This window comes from Xenopus laevis, chromosome 3L (assembly GCF_017654675.1).
Source record: "Xenopus laevis strain J_2021 chromosome 3L, Xenopus_laevis_v10.1, whole genome shotgun sequence".
In the NCBI taxonomy this organism is placed as follows: Eukaryota; Metazoa; Chordata; class Amphibia; order Anura; family Pipidae; genus Xenopus; species Xenopus laevis.
This window is the reverse complement of record NC_054375.1, coordinates 112,704,824-112,722,467: the sequence shown is the minus strand read 5'-3', so window position 1 is coordinate 112,722,467 and position 17,644 is coordinate 112,704,824. Positions and strand designations below refer to the sequence as shown.

The 17,644-nt window shown below is 38.6% G+C and overlaps 1 protein-coding gene across 1 annotated transcript in view; it reads right to left on the bottom strand.

Annotated features, from left to right (window-relative positions):
• The window catches only part of tubgcp4.L (tubulin gamma complex associated protein 4 L homeolog), a gene marked incomplete at its 5' end in the record, with an annotated part of 29,635 nt that overhangs the window by 7,394 nt on the left and 4,597 nt on the right, over positions 1 to 17,644 (bottom strand). Inside the window, 7 exon segments of the mRNA NM_001094148.1 lie at positions 3,504 to 3,554; positions 7,459 to 7,583; positions 9,872 to 10,037; positions 10,220 to 10,421; positions 10,893 to 10,972; positions 14,820 to 14,876; positions 15,967 to 16,020. Coding sequence (NP_001087617.1) covers positions 3,504 to 3,554; positions 7,459 to 7,583; positions 9,872 to 10,037; positions 10,220 to 10,421; positions 10,893 to 10,972; positions 14,820 to 14,876; positions 15,967 to 16,020 — 735 coding nt within the window.

Here is a 17,644-nt window from a genome sequence, read left to right as displayed (position 1 = left end):
TAATTAGGACCACGGTAACCTAAGCGTGAACTTGGAGATGCTGAGAACAGGTTTTGTTGAACCATTGGCTAGTGCCAAAGTTGCCGCTCTCTGACGTTTGCCTACGCAACCGGCTGATCCAAGATCCGAAGGTAATACTGATGAACTCTCACGAGATCCTCCGGATGACGTGGAACCCGGAAGTGTTTTAAATAACGCATCTGCCAACGGGCTACCACTCGCCTTGATCAATCTAGACTAGCGAAACGCGTTGGTGAAGCTCTGCACAATTGTTTGATTTTAATTTTAGCTTAAAATCGGCTTTTTAAATATTTATTGGGAGAATTGGTCAAATAGGGTGGTGTGCTATTCAAATCCATCCCTCACTTCCACTACTCTTTCTTTGTATTGCAATCCTGCACTGGAATTCTAAGGGGACCGACGATTTGTGGCTTTTTGAGGCTTAGTTTAGCTCTTCAACAGCATAGGGCAAAGGGCTTTGTGGTGTCCTAGGGATACAAAAAATCAGGCAGCAGATTATGGGACATCTCCACCCTCTTGTTTTTCATTCTTCCTACTAATTTCATGAACTGAGTGGATTGGGAAATAATTTATCCATTATTTAATTTTTTAACGTTACTGATCAAGTCATTCATTAATTGGGGATCTCTATTCTTTTAAAACCAATCATGTACTAGCACTGCACTTTAATGATTGGAATTAACTTGTCGATGAATTAATTATCACTGGGCACTTTTAATTTTTAGTAATTCATTTTCAATTAATTTAAGGTATTTGATGCATATTTACATATTTATTTCATTGCACTAAGCACTTTAACCTATCATTCAGGGGCAATTTATACTCCGATTGCCCATTCCTTTAAGGTTGATAGGGTGGTGTTGTTGCACAACTACAAGTCTATAAATACCTTATTTTGTTTGGTCTTGGAATTGACAATGCAGTAAGCTTAGGTTCATCTATGTGATAATAGCAGGGTGCTCTTCTCTTACTCTTTGAAATTAACATATACGATCATACTGATTTTTTAATCAGACCTCAGCTATTATCTAAAGGGTAGATTATATAGTGAATAAAGTACCCCCTCTTGCTTATTTTGCAACAGGGGGTACTTTATTTATGATAATACACAAGTTTCAGTGAGTCATGTGACAGAAATCACTACTCACCGTTTATAACTGATGACATCTGTGATTGCCAAATCTCTTTACTTAATTTTTCAGGATTCATTGAGATCTGGCATAGTGCCGAGAGACTGGCGAATTGCTAATGTGGTGCCTCTATTCAAAAAAGGATCCCGTTCTCAGCCTCAAAACTATAGGTCAGTTAGTCTGACGTCAGTGGTAGGAAAGCTTTTCGAAGGGTTAATAAAGGATAAGATACTGGACTTCATAGCAAATCATAATACTATGAGTTTGTGCCAGCATGGTTTTATGCGTAATAGATCTTGCCAGACTATCTTAATTTCTTTTTATGAGAATGTAAGTAGAGACCTCGATTCTGGGATGGCAGTGGATGTGATTTACTTACACTTTGCTAAAGCATTTGATACAGTGCCACACAAAAGGTTACTGGTTAAATTAAGGAATGTTGGCCTGGAACATAGTATTTGTACCTGGATAGAGAACTGGCTAAAAGATAGACTACAAAGAGTGGTGGTAAATGGAACATTTTCTAATTGGACCAGTGTTGTTAGTGGAGTACCGCAGGGCTCTGTACTTGCTTTTCAACTTGTTTATTAATGACCTGGAGGTGGGCATTGAAAGTACTGTTTCTATTTTTGCAGATTATACTAAATTGTGCAGAACTATAGGTTCCATGCAGGATGCTGCCACTTTGCAAAGTGATTTGTCTAAACTGGAAAACTGGGCAGCAAACTGGAAAATGAGGTTCAATGTTGATAAATGCAAGGTTATGCACTTTGGCAAAAATAATATAAATGCAAGTTATACACTAAATGGCAGTGTGTTGGGAGTTTCCTTAAATGAGAAGGATCTAGGGGTCTTTGTAGATAACACGTTGTCTAATTCTGGGCAGTGTCATTCTGTGGCTACTAAAGCAAATAAAGTTCTGTCTTGCATAAAAAAGGGCATTAACTCAAGGGATGAAAACATAATTATGCCTCTTTATAGGTCGCTGGTAAGGCCTCATCTGGAGTATGCAGTTCAGTTTTGGACTCCAGTCCTTAAGAGGGATATAAATGAGCTGGAGAGAGTGCAGAGACGTGCAACTAAATTGGTTAGAGGGATGGAGGACTTAAGGTGGCCATACACGGATAGATCCGCTCGTTTGGCGATGTCGCCAAACGAGCGGATCTCCCTCCGATATGCCCACCTTGAGGTGGGCAATATCGGGCTGATCCGATTGTGGGCCCTAGGGCCCAACGATCGGATCCTAGCGTTCGCCAAACGGGCGGTCGGATCGCGGGACCGCATCAACGAACAGATGCGGCCGCGATCCGACGGGATTTTTAATCCCATCCGATCGAGATCTGGCCGACTTTCGGCCAGATCTCGATCGGGGAAGCCCGTCGGGGGCCCCCATACACGGGCCAATAAGCTGCCGACACAGTCTGTCGGCAGCTTTTTCGGCCCGTGTATGGCCACCTTTAAATTATCAGGGTAGACTGTCAAGGTTGGGGTTGTTTTCTCTGGAAAAAAGGCGCTTGCGAGGGGACATGATTACACTTTACAAGTACATTAGAGGACATTATAGACAAATGGCAGAGGACCTTTTTACCCATAAAGTGGATCACCGTACCAGAGGCCATCCCTTTAGACTAGAAGAAAAGAACTTTCATTTGAAGCAACGTAGGGGGTTCTTCACAGTCAGGACAGTGAGGTTGTGGAATGCACTGCCGGGTGATGTTGTGATGGCTGATTCAGTTAATGCCTTTAAGAATGGCTTGGATGATTTTTTGGACAGACATAGTATCAAAGGCTATTGTGATACTAAACTCTATAGTTAGTATAGGTATGGGTATATAGAATTTTAATTAAAAGTAGGGAGGGGTGTGTGTATGGATGCTGGGTTTTCATTTGGAGGGGTTGAACTTGATGGACTTTGTCTTTTTTCAACCCAATTTAACTATGTAACCATGTAACTATGTAACATCAGTACTCACCTTTTATAAGGATATAATTTACAAGATTTTCATGGCTTTTGTGTATTATAAGTAAATATTCAAGGGTTTCCTCCTTCTGTTGTTAATATCACACACTACTCTTGGCCATGGATTATGAAATAAGCACAAGAGATTTGAATATGGGGAGAATAGGATAGACTTTGGGGATCAGTTAAATATTGGGCCTTTATTGTACAAGCCACAGCTTGGGAGTGCAGTAGTTAACAACTACAAGGCTCCAGTGGGTCAGCACATTTTGTGCCATTAAACTCTCATAAAATTGAATGTGTCTGCAGCTGCATATTTAACATTACATGAGAAATCAAGGGTGAGCAGGGCAGGGCAAGCTTATATGTTATTTTGTATGTTCAGTTCTTACCTTGAGTTGACCCAGTAGATCTGATTCCTCCACCATAAGCTTCCACAGGTGCTACAGGGATATGGAAGAAAATACAAGAATTAGCATTAAAGGGGTTGTTCACCATTGATTAATGTTTTAGTATGACCTAGAGAGTTATATTCTGAGACAATTTGCATTTGGTTTTAATTTTTCATTATTTGTGTTTTTTGAGTAATTTAGCTTTTTATTCAGCAGCTCTGCAGTTTGTAAAGTCAGCAATTTGGTTACTAGTGTACAAATTACCCTAGCAACCATGCATTGCATTGAATATGGGAATGGAATATGAATAGGAAAGGCCTGAATAGAAGGATCAGTAATAAAAGGAGCAATAACAATACATTTGTAGCCTCACAGAGCATTTGTTTTAGATGGTTTCTGTGACTCTAAAGAAGGCAAAAAAATCAAAAACTATAAATAATGAAGACCAATTGAAAAGTTACTTAGAATTGGCCATTCTATAACATAAGTTAACTGAAAAGTTAGCTGAAAGGTGAACCACCCCTTTAACAAAAAGTTTCAATATAAAATGCAAAAACTATGTATTGTGGCCCCTTAAGGCCATTCCAGTACCACAGTGTAATTGTGGCCTTATAGTTCATGTACATCTGTCCCTTCACTAAGGTTTCTGCAGAGAGACAATATAATATATACATTATCAAACAGCTTGAGATTGGGAATCCTTAGCTAGTGCTCTACCACTAGAGGGGCTGAGCCTGCAGCTTATAATGGTCTGCCTTTGGCTATCACCTAACAGTGAAATGCTGCCCATGGGATGGAAAATGACTGGCATGCATGGCACAGAATGCAAATGTATACATTATATGCTTGTTATTACGTTACATATCTTTAAGTTAGATTGAACAACCTATATATATATATATATATATATATATATATATATATATATATATATATATATATATATATATATATATATATATATATATTATGTCGGTACAGTGAACGCACTCCTCCCGGATATAATTCTGTCGATGTTGGTGCGTTGGTCAAAGCTTAATGTTACAATACAATAAATGGACCCGCACTCGTTCATATTAGTGAAATAAATGTGTCTTTATTCACACACTTTATTCAAGTCAAATGCAGCTTTACATTATTATGCATCTGATAGCAATAAAGCATGCAGAATTCAAACGGATACATGAATGAATGAAATATTTCAGTGAAATAGCACACATGGAAAGATAAATGCACCCTGGGTACCCTGAGCAAGTTGTCAATGGCTGCCTCCAAGCAGACACCGTGAGAGTCTGAGAATGACCCATCAGGATGTCTGTATAATGTGCGTGGAGCAGAAAAAGAGTAGTCAGAGATGTAGACTATATAAATAATTCGAGGGAGGCACTGTGAATCCACTTGAGCAGATTGGTACGGCTAATGAGGAGGCTCACAACTGTCTGAAGCTCATGGGCAACATATGTTTGTGCTGACATAGTTATAACCCGTGTCAGACCTCTATCATAGATGTTTGGAGGTACAGGGGCCATTCAACTGAATCTCTGGCAACAGAATTTGAACAGAACACTAGTTTATAAACCACTCATGATTTGTCTGTTCCATTTTCACAACTCTCCATTGCTCTAAGTACACCACAGTCTGCTTTATATCACGCATTCAATGGGGCAAATTCACTAACCTCCAGCAATGGCTTCGATCAAAGCGCAACACTTCGCCAGACGTAGATTCGCCAGGACAACGCTAATTCACTAAAATCTGAAGTTGCGTCCAGGGCGCCGAACGCTGGCGAAGTTGCGCTAGCGTTACTGCGCCAAGCGAATCGAAGTTGCGCTAGCGTTGGCTAATTTCCATACGTTGGGAAGTTAAAGTTGAATGGACATATATGTTGTAGCAAATACATTACACTACACAAACCCAGGGAAGCTTAAAGGGATACTGTCATGGGAAAAAAAATTTTTTCAAAAAGAATCAGTTAATAGTGCTGCTCCAGCAGAATTCTGCACTGAAATCCATTTCTCAAAAGAGCAAACAGATTTTTTTATATTCAATTTTGAAATCTGACATGGGGCTAGACATATTGTCAATTTCCCAGCTGCCCCCAGTCATGTGACTTGTGCTCTGATAAACTTCAATCACTCTTTACTGCTGTACTGCAAGTTGGAGTGATATCACCCCTCCCTTCCCCCCCCCCCAGCAGCCTAACATAAAACAATGGGAAGGTAACCGGATAACAGCTCCCTAACACAAGATAACAGCTGCCTGGTAGATCTAAGAACAACACTCAATAGTAAAAACCCATGTCCCACTGAGACACATTCAGTTACATTGAGAAGGAAAAACAGCAGCCTGCCAGAAAGCATTTCTCTCCTAAAGTGCAGCTGGGAAATTGACAAAATGTCTAGCCCCATGTCAGATTTCAAAATTGAATATAAAAAAATCTGTTTGCTCTTTTGAGAAATGGATTTCAGTGCAGAATTCTGCTGGAGCAGCACTATTAACTGATTCTTTTTGAAAAAAACATGTTTTCCGATGACAGTATCCCTTTAATAAAATAAAATAAAGTTGTTATATTGCCCTACACATGAGCCCAGTGTACAGCTTATGTGCCATATGTTATAAAATGTTGGGGGAAAGCCGGTTACCCCAAAAAAATGTTACGCTCTTTTTCAGCCTATCACCCTGAAAAAGGAAAAGACGATAGCGTTTTTTGGGGCTATTCAACCATTTGTTTACAAACTCCTATCTACACTATTTACTATATACTATATACTTCATCTGGTCTGAGGTGGTGAAGGTGAAGAGGTAACTTTCAGTAAAATACGCATCTTAGTGAATTTGCGTAGTTACGTCCATTCGCCAGAGCGCAAATTCGCCAGGCGTTAGGGAGCAAAGTACTGCTATAGTCTTGCTGGCGCCTGTTACTAAAATGGGCCCGGGCCTGAAGGGGGACCCAGCAGCGACGAAAAGACCTGAAGTCACGAAAATAGCCGAAATTGAAGTCCTCAAGCGGTGAAAAGACCCAAAGTCATGAAAACTGATGAAATTGAAGTCCTGAAGCGGCAAAAAGACCTGAAGTCACGAAAATAGCCAAAATTTTTGTCCTGAAGTGGCGAAAAGACCTGAAGTCATGAAAGGAGGCGAAGTTGAAGTCCTGAAGCTACGAGTTCAATTCAACTGAACACCAATGTGTTTTTGTTTTATTTTTTTTCAATCCCCTGGCCACCAATGTATTATTTTAATACTCTATAGGCCCCTGCCACCAATGTTTTTTTTTTAAAAAAAAAAATGTTCTCTGGGGCTCCAATTTTTTGTAAGGGAGGCCTTGGCGCCAATGGTTTTTTTAAAAATATTCTTCGGGGCACCAATTTTTTTTTTACTTGTAAGGGGGGGCCCTGGCACCAATGTTTTTTTAAAAAAACATTTATAGGGGGCCCTGGCGCCGATGGTTTTTTTTTTTTTTAACTTATAGGGGGGCCCTAGTCACCAATTATATTTTTTAACTTGTAGGGGGGCCCTGACCACCAGTTTTTTAAAAAAAACTTTTATGGGGGGCCCTGGCACCACAATTTGTTTTTTAATTTATAAGGGGGCCCTGACCATCAATAGCTTTTTATAACTTGTGTGTGGTAGTGCTGATGTCTGTGTGGTCTTTTAACAAATTTGTTGTACGGGGCCATTGCGATTAGAATGTAAGATCCCTAACAGGCACACACACAGTTATATTTACACACATATACACTATAGCTTTTCCATCAGTAAGCAACTAACCTAACCTACAGAGCAGCTGCCACTCACTTTGAAATGCAAATGAAGCTGGAGTGACTTCTAATCATAGCTGCTAAGACCTTAATGTACTGACTGTTCCATTTTCTACACATTTCAGGGAATGGCAATCATATATCACTATAGATGATTAAGTACGATGATGCTACACAATTATTTGGCATATTCTCACCTCGGCTACCGTGCTTCTGATTCGGTCTAAAACAGATTCAAAATCCACCAAACTGAAGAGAGGCTGCTGCTTCAGCCGATGGAGCTCTGCTGCATATGTGTCTTCTTGGTTTTTTAAGATGGAACCTGTTGAACAGAGCTTCAGATGAACAGAGATACAAGTACAGCTAGCACCTGTATCAGGTCAATATTGTATTTGTTTTCAGCATATTAAACCCTTTATACATTGATAAGGACTATTATTATTATCACATATTTAAAGTGCCGTCATATTCTGCAGTGGTGTACAATAGATGGGTGTATTCAACGAACATACAGATTACATACAAAATGCAACTGAAAGAGCTTACGCTCTATAATAAGAAGGGGATATGAGACACAAGGTGTGGGGATGGGCAAGATCATGTTAGAAAAGTGAGAGAATGGCATTGAGCACTGAATTTAGTAGGTAGGGAATTTCAGAAAAATGGTGCAGCCCTAGCAAAGCCTTGAATGAGAGTATGTGAAGAGGTAATGAGTGAGGAGTAGGGGAGTAGAAGAGCATAACAAGTAGTATTGGTGAGTATTGGTGAGTATTGGAGATAGGGTTTGGAGTCGTGAACTGCTTTGTATGTCAGGGTCATTTGTTTGACTTTTAACCTGAAAAGCAGTGGAGCTGGCAGAGTGGCACAGCAGAGTGGTTGCCAAAATACATGTCCTGGCATTATTATCAACTGAAGGGGTGACACTCACTGAGTGGAAAGGCCAATTAACAATTACAGTAGTCAAACAATATGAGAGAGAAAGTTTGGTAGCATTACGTGTTATAAATTATCATTATTTGGGTATATTCCTTAGTTGAAAGTGAGGTATTTTAGCTACTGAATACGAGGAGTAAAGGACAGAAAAATGAAGGATAGCCCTAAGGCACCGGGCCTGGGGAGATAGGATGATAGTAGATGAGTCTTAACTCTTTAAGTGCCAAAGATCGTAGAATCTATGATCTGTGGATAAAAGGACTTAAGTAACTTAAGCAACAAATCATAGATTCTATAATCTGCAGCACTTCCTCGTTGGTCATCCCCGCTAGTTCCCTAGCCCCTAGGCAACGAGCAGAGCAGGGGAACGAGTGGGCCCCCACAGCAGAGGCAGGCACATGAAATCTACACGTATTGCTGCTGCATGTGCTTCTGGACCCCCCCCCCCAGCGACACACCAACACACACTTACATTCACACACACATAACCCACAATTTGCAAAGTGTAGACACAGATATACTACACACAATTTTGTGTTTTGTTTTTTTTATTGGTGTTATTGCAATTGCTAATGGTGTATTCGCTAACTGTACTGGGCAATGCATTTTGTATGTTATTTTGGTGATTATATTACAATTTTGGTGCATTTTTAGCAATTTTATTGCATTTTCAGCTGAAGTGACTTCCGGGACAACTTGTATGCGCTAACTTCATTTTAGGGTCTCTAAACGACATAGTAATCCTATGCACAATGGGCATCAAACTGTGGACCCCTGGCATTCATATTTATGATGTTTTCTCTTGGTTCCTAATACAATGTGGGAGATACAAACTTGCAAACAAAGTTTTCATACATTTTTATAGAAACCACAAAGTTCGAAAAAGCTTTGATGTTTGGTACTTTGGAGTAGAAAGACATGGTTACCCATTTTGGATTCAGCAGAATGTGTACTTTTCAAAAATATATGGTTTCTTAGGAAAAACCTAATGTTCCAGGATTTTGGGCTTTGGAATAAAGTATGCCATATTCTACTGTAATTTGCTGCTGGGAGTTTTTGAGTCAGAAATCTCCATAAAATGATACATATCTGGTATTGGCCCGTTCGAGACACTTGAGGCTATCTAAATTAGCTGAATTAGTGTGCATAAAATAAATATATAAATAAACAAACGAGTTTAGGGGCTCTGGGAATGCAGAATAAATACCAATTTTATAAGCAGTCTGTGGGTGCTGGGTCTTCTAATAAAAAAGGAAACCTATGGACTTTTTGGTACATACTCAAATACTGCAGCAAGTACGTAAGGAGCCACTCATCACTAAATATCAACTTTCTACCATAAACAAACTCAGTTCTGCTACGATTCACCTCTTAGTATCATGTAAGAGTTATGGCTAAAATTATATTAATACAGTATGTGCTACTTATGATTGGGAAATTAGACTACATGTGGATGATGGAGAAGTAGTTGTTTTTTTCTACTGAAAGATTTTATATAGATGTGTAGCCTTCAGCAAATGTTATATGCACTTACATTCTACTGTATGCTGCAAACTACAAGGGGACAGCTTACTTGCAATACTGTGAGTTGTTTTTTTTATTTCCTAGGCCAATGGAAAGATAACTGCACCCAGTATTAGGAATATTAAACTGGTCTGGCTCTGTATTGTCTCTTACCTGTCCTCGACATATTTACATTTTGATTCTCAAACATCTGGACAGATTCACCCACAAACAGTATTTTCTCTGCAACTCTCACTGGAATATATGACGGCAGCATTTCAGCCCTCAGTGAAAATTGTTTGAGTGATGGGGCAAGCATGTTCTCTTCCTCTATAAGACGCTGCCAAGTGCAAATAGAATAGATGATAAAAAATATCTTATTACTGAGGCAGAATATATATTAATCCACTGAAGGGAATATTCATTTTCTCATTACAGGTACAACAAAGTTCTAGGGATCTATAGGATCTATAGGATACATGTGAGATAATATTAATTCAGCTAAACTGTATAAGGTCTCACCAAGTCTTGCAGTTCTCGCAGCTGCTTTCCGGTCAGACCCCCAATACCCAGATCATCTTCCTCTTCCTCAAATGCTGCAGCTAAATTTCCAGATGATGATCCTTGCCTAACAAAGAATTCCTCATACTGGTCCAGTAGAAGTCCATGAAGCATCCAAGCTGAAAGCTGCTTATACATCACTCCATGACACACTGCCAGTGTCCTAGGCAAACAATGTTAGACTAGGTTTGTGTGTGTACATTTATATATCATATTATTATAACTATTGCTCTGATATATAATGATCACTTCCAGCACACTTGAACATTGGGAAAGGAATGGAATTTACCTGGCTCTACACAGAAAGACCCACTTCACAGATGTGCTCCTAAACTATCTGGATTTTCAGACCTGCCTGATAAGCGATCTTTCTAATGTCCAAGAATATATTGGTGTGGCATGGCCAACATTCTGACAAGCATAACTCTCTAAATGACCAGTTTTTGATGTACTTCAGTTATTATGGATTATTATCAGGTGGTTTAAAAAAAAATGAATTCCCAGGGACTATAAAAAAAACAAACCATCAAGCATACTGTACAATTTTTATATTATATATGGAAATTTAATTTAAAAATGTGAATCCAGCACACTTTTAATGATGGAAAGATAAAATTCATATAACATTTCATACTTTTCTAATGCACTGCGTACAGGGGGCAATCCACCACAGCTGTGCTTGTACACAGTCTCCAGTATCTGGCAGCCATGAATCTGGGAACAAAGCACAGTGCTGTTACTCGTTAGTAAAATCAGCTCATCTGTATACAAAACAAAAATTATCAAAATATTCTATATACTTATGGAAACTGATGTGAAATAGTCTCCCTGTAATTTCTGGCACAAACACAAGTCATAAACATATGCATGCATGTGTGTGGATAGATGGATGGATAGATAGATAGATAGATGTTATGGTATAATGGGTGCCTAATGGTTTTAAAAATTAATGGTGAGCACAACTTTCCCTTGTTTGTTATAGTTTATACAGGAGCAGTGACCAGCTCCATGTTGTAGCTCCCACCCTTCCCAGCTATAGTCAGGTGATCCCACTGGTGTCTAATAAAAGGGCAGCCAAGTTTGGGAGTTTTACTTTGAAAGCAGCAAGTAAGTTGCAGGTAAAACTTAGTCCCTTTGTAAAATGTATAATGAAGCAATAGAATTCTTAATGAATCAGATGAAAATTGAGCGTAGGACTGGCCAGATATGGGATGACTGACGTAGTTGGCCAGCTTAAATATATTGCAATATATAGACAAACAATCCCTGTGTTGTTTAAAGGGTAAGGCATTTTTCAGTAGCAGTATGCACAAAATGTCTCAATGTCTTAAATATATTCATAATGGGTTGAGTGCAGAGGACTCTTGTATTTGTCTTTATGCTGGATAGAATGTTTTATGAAGAGCCCAAAATCTTACACTCCATACCACTGCAAACCATCTGTGCAGACAGGCATTGATTTCAATAGTTATTGCCTGTCACCACTCACATAGTCCAAAAAGTGTGCATATTTGGCTATAATTTGCCCTGTATGTGCAGTGCCAGATGGTTGCCATTAAAGGGGTGGCGCGCCTTTAAGTTAACTTTCTAAACAATTTCTCAATTAGTTTTTTTACAGTTTTTTTTTTTTTAATTATTTGCCTTCTTCTTCTTCTTTCCAGCTTTCAAACTGACACCATTTAAAAATACACATGCTCTGTAAGTCTGCAAATATATTGTTATTGTTAGTTTTTATTATTCATATTTCTATTCTGGCCATCTTCTATTGATATTCCAGCCCCTTATTCAAACAAATGCACGGTTACTAGAGCAATTTGGACCATAGCAGCCAGATTGTTGAAAAAGAAAATTACAGAGCTGCTGAATAAAAAGCTAAATAACTGAAAAACCACAAGTAATAAAAAAAAGAAAACCATTGCAAACTGACTCAGAATATCACTCTCTATCTACATCATACTAAAAATGTACTTACTTGTAAAACCTTTTCTCTTGCCTAGATTGGAGGCACCAAGGTCATCCCCAACTTGGACGACCTCTTGATAAAGGCCGCTTCATGGAACCTTGCCCCAATTCACATGTCCAAGGTACTGCATACACTTCCAGATGGGTTGGAGAGAGGGCGGATTTCTGGTAATTGATAATCCAGCCGATCTCTATCAGTGTCTGCAGTACCTTGGATAAGTGAATTGAGGTGAGGTTCCATGAAGGGGCCTTTATCAGGAGGTCGTCCAAGTTGGGGAAGACCTGTATGCCCTTGGTGTCTGTGTCCCCCAATCTAGGCAAGAGAAAGTTAATTTAAAGTTTAAGTTAATTAATTTTCTTGAACAACCCCTTTCAAGAAAATGGCCGTCTGAAGTCAGACCTTCGTGCATTTCCAGAGCACAGATTCACAAAATACACTGAGACTTTATAAGAGATAATTATAACCGGAAATATGATGAGCAACAGAGGAGTAATACTGTGCCAATGGTATAACATTAATCCAAGATAAAATTCTCCAGCAAAACAAGGTAGCGTTACTTTGGATGCAGTGTATGTCCTCATGAATGCCCAGGAAACAGCAGAGAAGCTGACCTTCTGTTTGGAAATCAGTAGTAAAAAGACATGACATTCAACTCGTGGGATTCTTTCTAAATGCACTTGGCATATAAAAATGTTCTTGTCTTTTCCAGTAAAGTCAAGAGATGTCAGACAGCAGAGAAATGTTAGATAAGGTGACAGGGGAATCAAAGTTTAAAGGTGTGCATGAGATAGATGTACGGTGCCGAGCTAAACCTTAAATAAATTTATAATTTCTCTTATTTTCTATGAAACAGTCATGGAACACGGATTATAACGTGCGCAGCTATTTCCTTCTCTGTACTTCTGCATAGAAATGAGTGTAAATTGCCATATGGCTTGCCTCAGCTGAGGTTAAATAAAACTGTATAGATAAGACAATTGTATCACTGGCACCATCATTGTAATAATTCAATAGACACCCTGCCATGGGTCAAAAAATTTCAACTTATAAAAAAAAAAGTGCAATATTTGCTATTTCCACTGAAATGCAGATAATTCAGCATAGCTCAGACAGTGATGGGCTACTAAAAGACCTTCAAAAGTGTCTTCTATTGATTCCTACAGGACTCTCCCCACAAGCTGTACCAGTCATGCCGTCAACTCAAGTCTCCAGTTCTAAAGCCCCTTAAGACTAATTCTTTGTATACCCACTTCCAACATGTATTAGGCTTTAAATACTGTGAAGCATGTAAGGCTGTAAACTGTAAAAATAAATATAAATATCTGAATAAAGGGCATCAAAGCTTTAATAAACTACTTTCATTTGACCCAGGGCTCTCCTGACCAGGCGCACTACTTTTACAGGGTCGCATCATACTACACTGCTCCAAACAAGTTTCCCAGAGTGTGTTTTATTCTCTACTTGTATTCAATAAAATATTTAAAGTGATATTGACACAAATTTTCTTTTCAAAATATTAATCTACATCAGAAGTTATCTATAGGTCGTGTTAATCGTTTTTCACCGATAGTTCTGCTTTTGTAAGTAATTGTTGAAGTTCCTGCACCTGACTGTTTTGCCAACCTGACTGTCCCTCAACCTGTCAGTTAGAGTTTCTAATGCTAACGACCTCCTGCTGCACAAATATGTCAGCCCCTTCATAGACGGACATGGGGGTAGGAAAGGTCAAGTATAAGAATCAGGCAAATACTTATGGCAAAATTATAAATAGCATTCAAAGACAATGTTATGATAAATAATAAAAAAGGTAATTTTCGAATGTCAGTATCTCTTTAAGTGTCATGCTCATTTATGAAACTTGACCAAACTAGCTTGATAAAACTATAGAGCCCTTGGTGAGAAGGAGCTGGGAATCTCAGTCTACTGCCACCAAAAATGTTAAAAGTGCCCACAACTACCTTTAAAAGAACAGTTCAGTATAAAAATAAAAACTGGGTAAATAGATAGGCTGTGCAAAATAAAAAATGTTTCTAATATAGTTAGTTACCAATCAGCAGAAACCAAGAGAGCTGCAAAGCAGGAAGTAGTGTTCAGGCTATTATGATTAAAGAGAGAAAAAAAATCTGACCCTTGGGACTGCACCTCCCCACCCCTTAGTCTGAAAACTCAATGAACCATCTTAAAACTTAACTTTTAATAAACAAATAATTAAACAAAACCAGGAAAAAATGTTAAAAATGGGTAAGGACGGGAGACAGAAGTACAAAGGTGGGTGATGAGAGTAAAGGGGTTTTCTAAATGGATCTCAGACCCGCCTATGCAGGGCTGTGTGCAATTCCGCCTTTACCCTTGCGCCTCCTCCCTCCCATTCCCTTTGGGTCCTGTTCTGGAAAGATCTTGAGAAAGGTCTAGAACAGGACCGAAATATATACATACACATGTTGGAACTATACTGGAGGAAAAGCTGAAACAATGACATTGACAGAGCTGTTTAATTTATGAAATCACTCCACATAAATGAATGTAATCTGAAGGAGGCAAGAAATAGTTATAATCACTAGCAGAGCCACAATTAATCATTTTATCTGCAGACATTACCTTTTGGCTCTTGATCTGTTCCACCACAACCATGATTGATGGAAACAGAAGATGAAACTGTAAAGACAAAAAAGGATCTTTATATCATACTGCAATGTTATCTTGATTTATGCTATCTTGATTTAGATTCTTTGTTAAAAAGAGAAGAAATCACAGTAGAGTGATTCTCCTCACTGAGGCCTGTGAATGTGTCCTTAACATATCCAATAACTAAAACAAATTAAATACCAACTATATATTTTATAAAAATAAGAGGAGAATTCTCTAATAGAAACATATACATATAAACTGGTGTAACAATATAGTTTAATGACAAATAGTTAAAAACAAATATTTTAATATAGAATGAGTATGTTATACTTTCTGTGCCACAACACTGGTTGTACTGCTTAAAATTCCTCCTTTTCCTTCAGTCAAGTCTCCTGGCTCCTGGTGGGTGGAACTGTCCCACCTCATTAGGCCTCCCCAGCGACATTTTTATAAATGCAACTCTCTGATGTCACAGCTACAGATTTAATAATATTGTGTAAAAGTCATGATCTCACTTTAAAGCAGTTAAAACAAAAAAAAATGAATGCCTTTTTATTCTACTCCGTTATTACACAGTCTTGAAGGCTGGATCATTACTAATGCTTTAGCAATAATATCACTATATAGGATGCTACCATGTAGCGTTGTTACAGCTTTGGCGGGGAGGAATATCTGCACAAATGGGATCAGATATCCGGAAACCCATAAGTCAGAAAGCTCTGAATTACAGAAAGGCTGTCTCCCACAGACTCCATTTTATCCAGATAATCTAAATTTAAAAAAATGATTTCCTGTTTCTCGATAATAATAAAACAGTACCTTCTACTTGATCCAAACTAAGATATAATGTATCCTTATTGGAGACAAAACCAGCAAATTGTAGTTTTTTATTTGTTTAAATGATTTTCTAGTAGATGTAACGTATGAAGATCCAAACTACGGAAAGATCCATTATCTGGAAAACCCCCAAATCCCGAGCATTCTGGATAACAGGTCCAACACTTGTATCAAATACATACTCTAGGAGGAGAGTGTTAACGCATTCATGAAAAATAAGACTTGCAGTCAATCACTGCCAAGATAAGAGTGAAAGAATATAAAGAACTGACACACTTACCTGGTCGAGGGAATAATTAATGTGAGAAATTGACAGATGTGGATCAGCAAGGAACTGCAGATAAGCAAAATAAAGTTTTAAACTGCATTCAGATTGTGGGTACCGGTACATTTATACTAATACTGGCCCTAACCTGTGATATGATTGGACTGCCCATGCAGCTAAATATCTCACTTATGTCTACATTCCACAAGTCAATCAAACTTAGAATGCTTTCAGTACACTGACCCTGCTTCCAAATTGCTCAGGAATCCAGTTTATGCTTCTACTGCTAAGGAACCTTAAAACGAACACTCGATGATGAGAACATAAAATATTTAATAATTAATATAACTTCTTCACCACTAGAAGTGGCCCAGTTAGTTCATTCTCCATCATACTTTAAAGTGGACCCATCACCCAGACATAAAAATCTGTATAATAAAAGTCCTTTTCAAATTAAATATGAAATTCAATTTCTTTTTTTTATTAAAGCATTCATAGCTGTTGTAAACTCATTTAAAAATCTCAGCTGTCACTTTCCATTAGGCACTTCCTAGGTGTCACTGCTCTCCCCACATTCCCCCAGTTCTCTTCACCATTTAATTGTGTAACCAGTGCATGGGGATGGACATCAGGTCCCACATTCTGGTGCACAAACAAGATTCTGAGATGATACAAGGTTTGTAGATAGACATCCAGCATTAGATTTAAACAGGCTTACTTCAAGGGGTGCACGCCAATTAATGGGTTCACCTTCACAATCTTTCGAACGACATGGAAAAGAGGTAGCAGCACTCCCATCATAGAATAAAACCGCCTTTATTTCAGAATTACATCTGGCACAGCAACGTTTCGGACCTCTTGGTCCTTTTTCAAGCTTGAAAAAGGACCAAGAGGTCCGAAACGTTGCTGTGCCAGATGTAATTCTGAAATAAAGGCGGTTTTATTCTATGATGGGAGTGCTGCTACCTCTTTTCCATGATACAAGGTTTGCCTTAATAACAGTGTCCACAAAATGGCTCCTGCCTGCTTGCTATAATTATGAGTTCCCAGACTGATGGAAACAAGATTCAAATAATTTATACAGTGTAATTAAAGTTCATTTTGCTTGACTAACATGATAAAATAGGATTAGAAATATTTTTTTTGGGTGATGGGTCCCCTTTAACCACTGCCTATTTTATATAATGCTCAGCAGAGGTTAACAAACGTTTATCATGCCCTGTCTATGGTTTCCTAAGTAACACATATGCAGATTGAAATACAAAGCACTGTTATTCTACATACATTTTCCCTTAATCAGAGGCTGAACTCAATCAACACTGAATCAAATAAGGTGTCATACTGTAGCTAGATGACGCCTTGTTGAAACTATTGCACAGTATGGGTTTTAATCAGCTGGGAGTGGTCTGTAACATATTCAAGACAATGAAGAAATGCTGCCCTACCCCTTTAAAGGAGAAGTAAAGGCTTTGTGCACTTGGGGGTGCCAAATGTTAGGCACCCCCAAGTGATTGTATTGACTTACCTGAAACCCCAGGCCGGTGCTCCTATCAGCAGAAAACTGCACCGGCCCGGGGGTTATATCCTCTTCCGGCTTCTTCTTTCTTCGCACGGCTGTGCGTGCGAAAAGCTGAACTTTAACTTAAAATCGTCTATATCGTTCTAATGCGCATGCGTCTGCCCCAGGAATTTA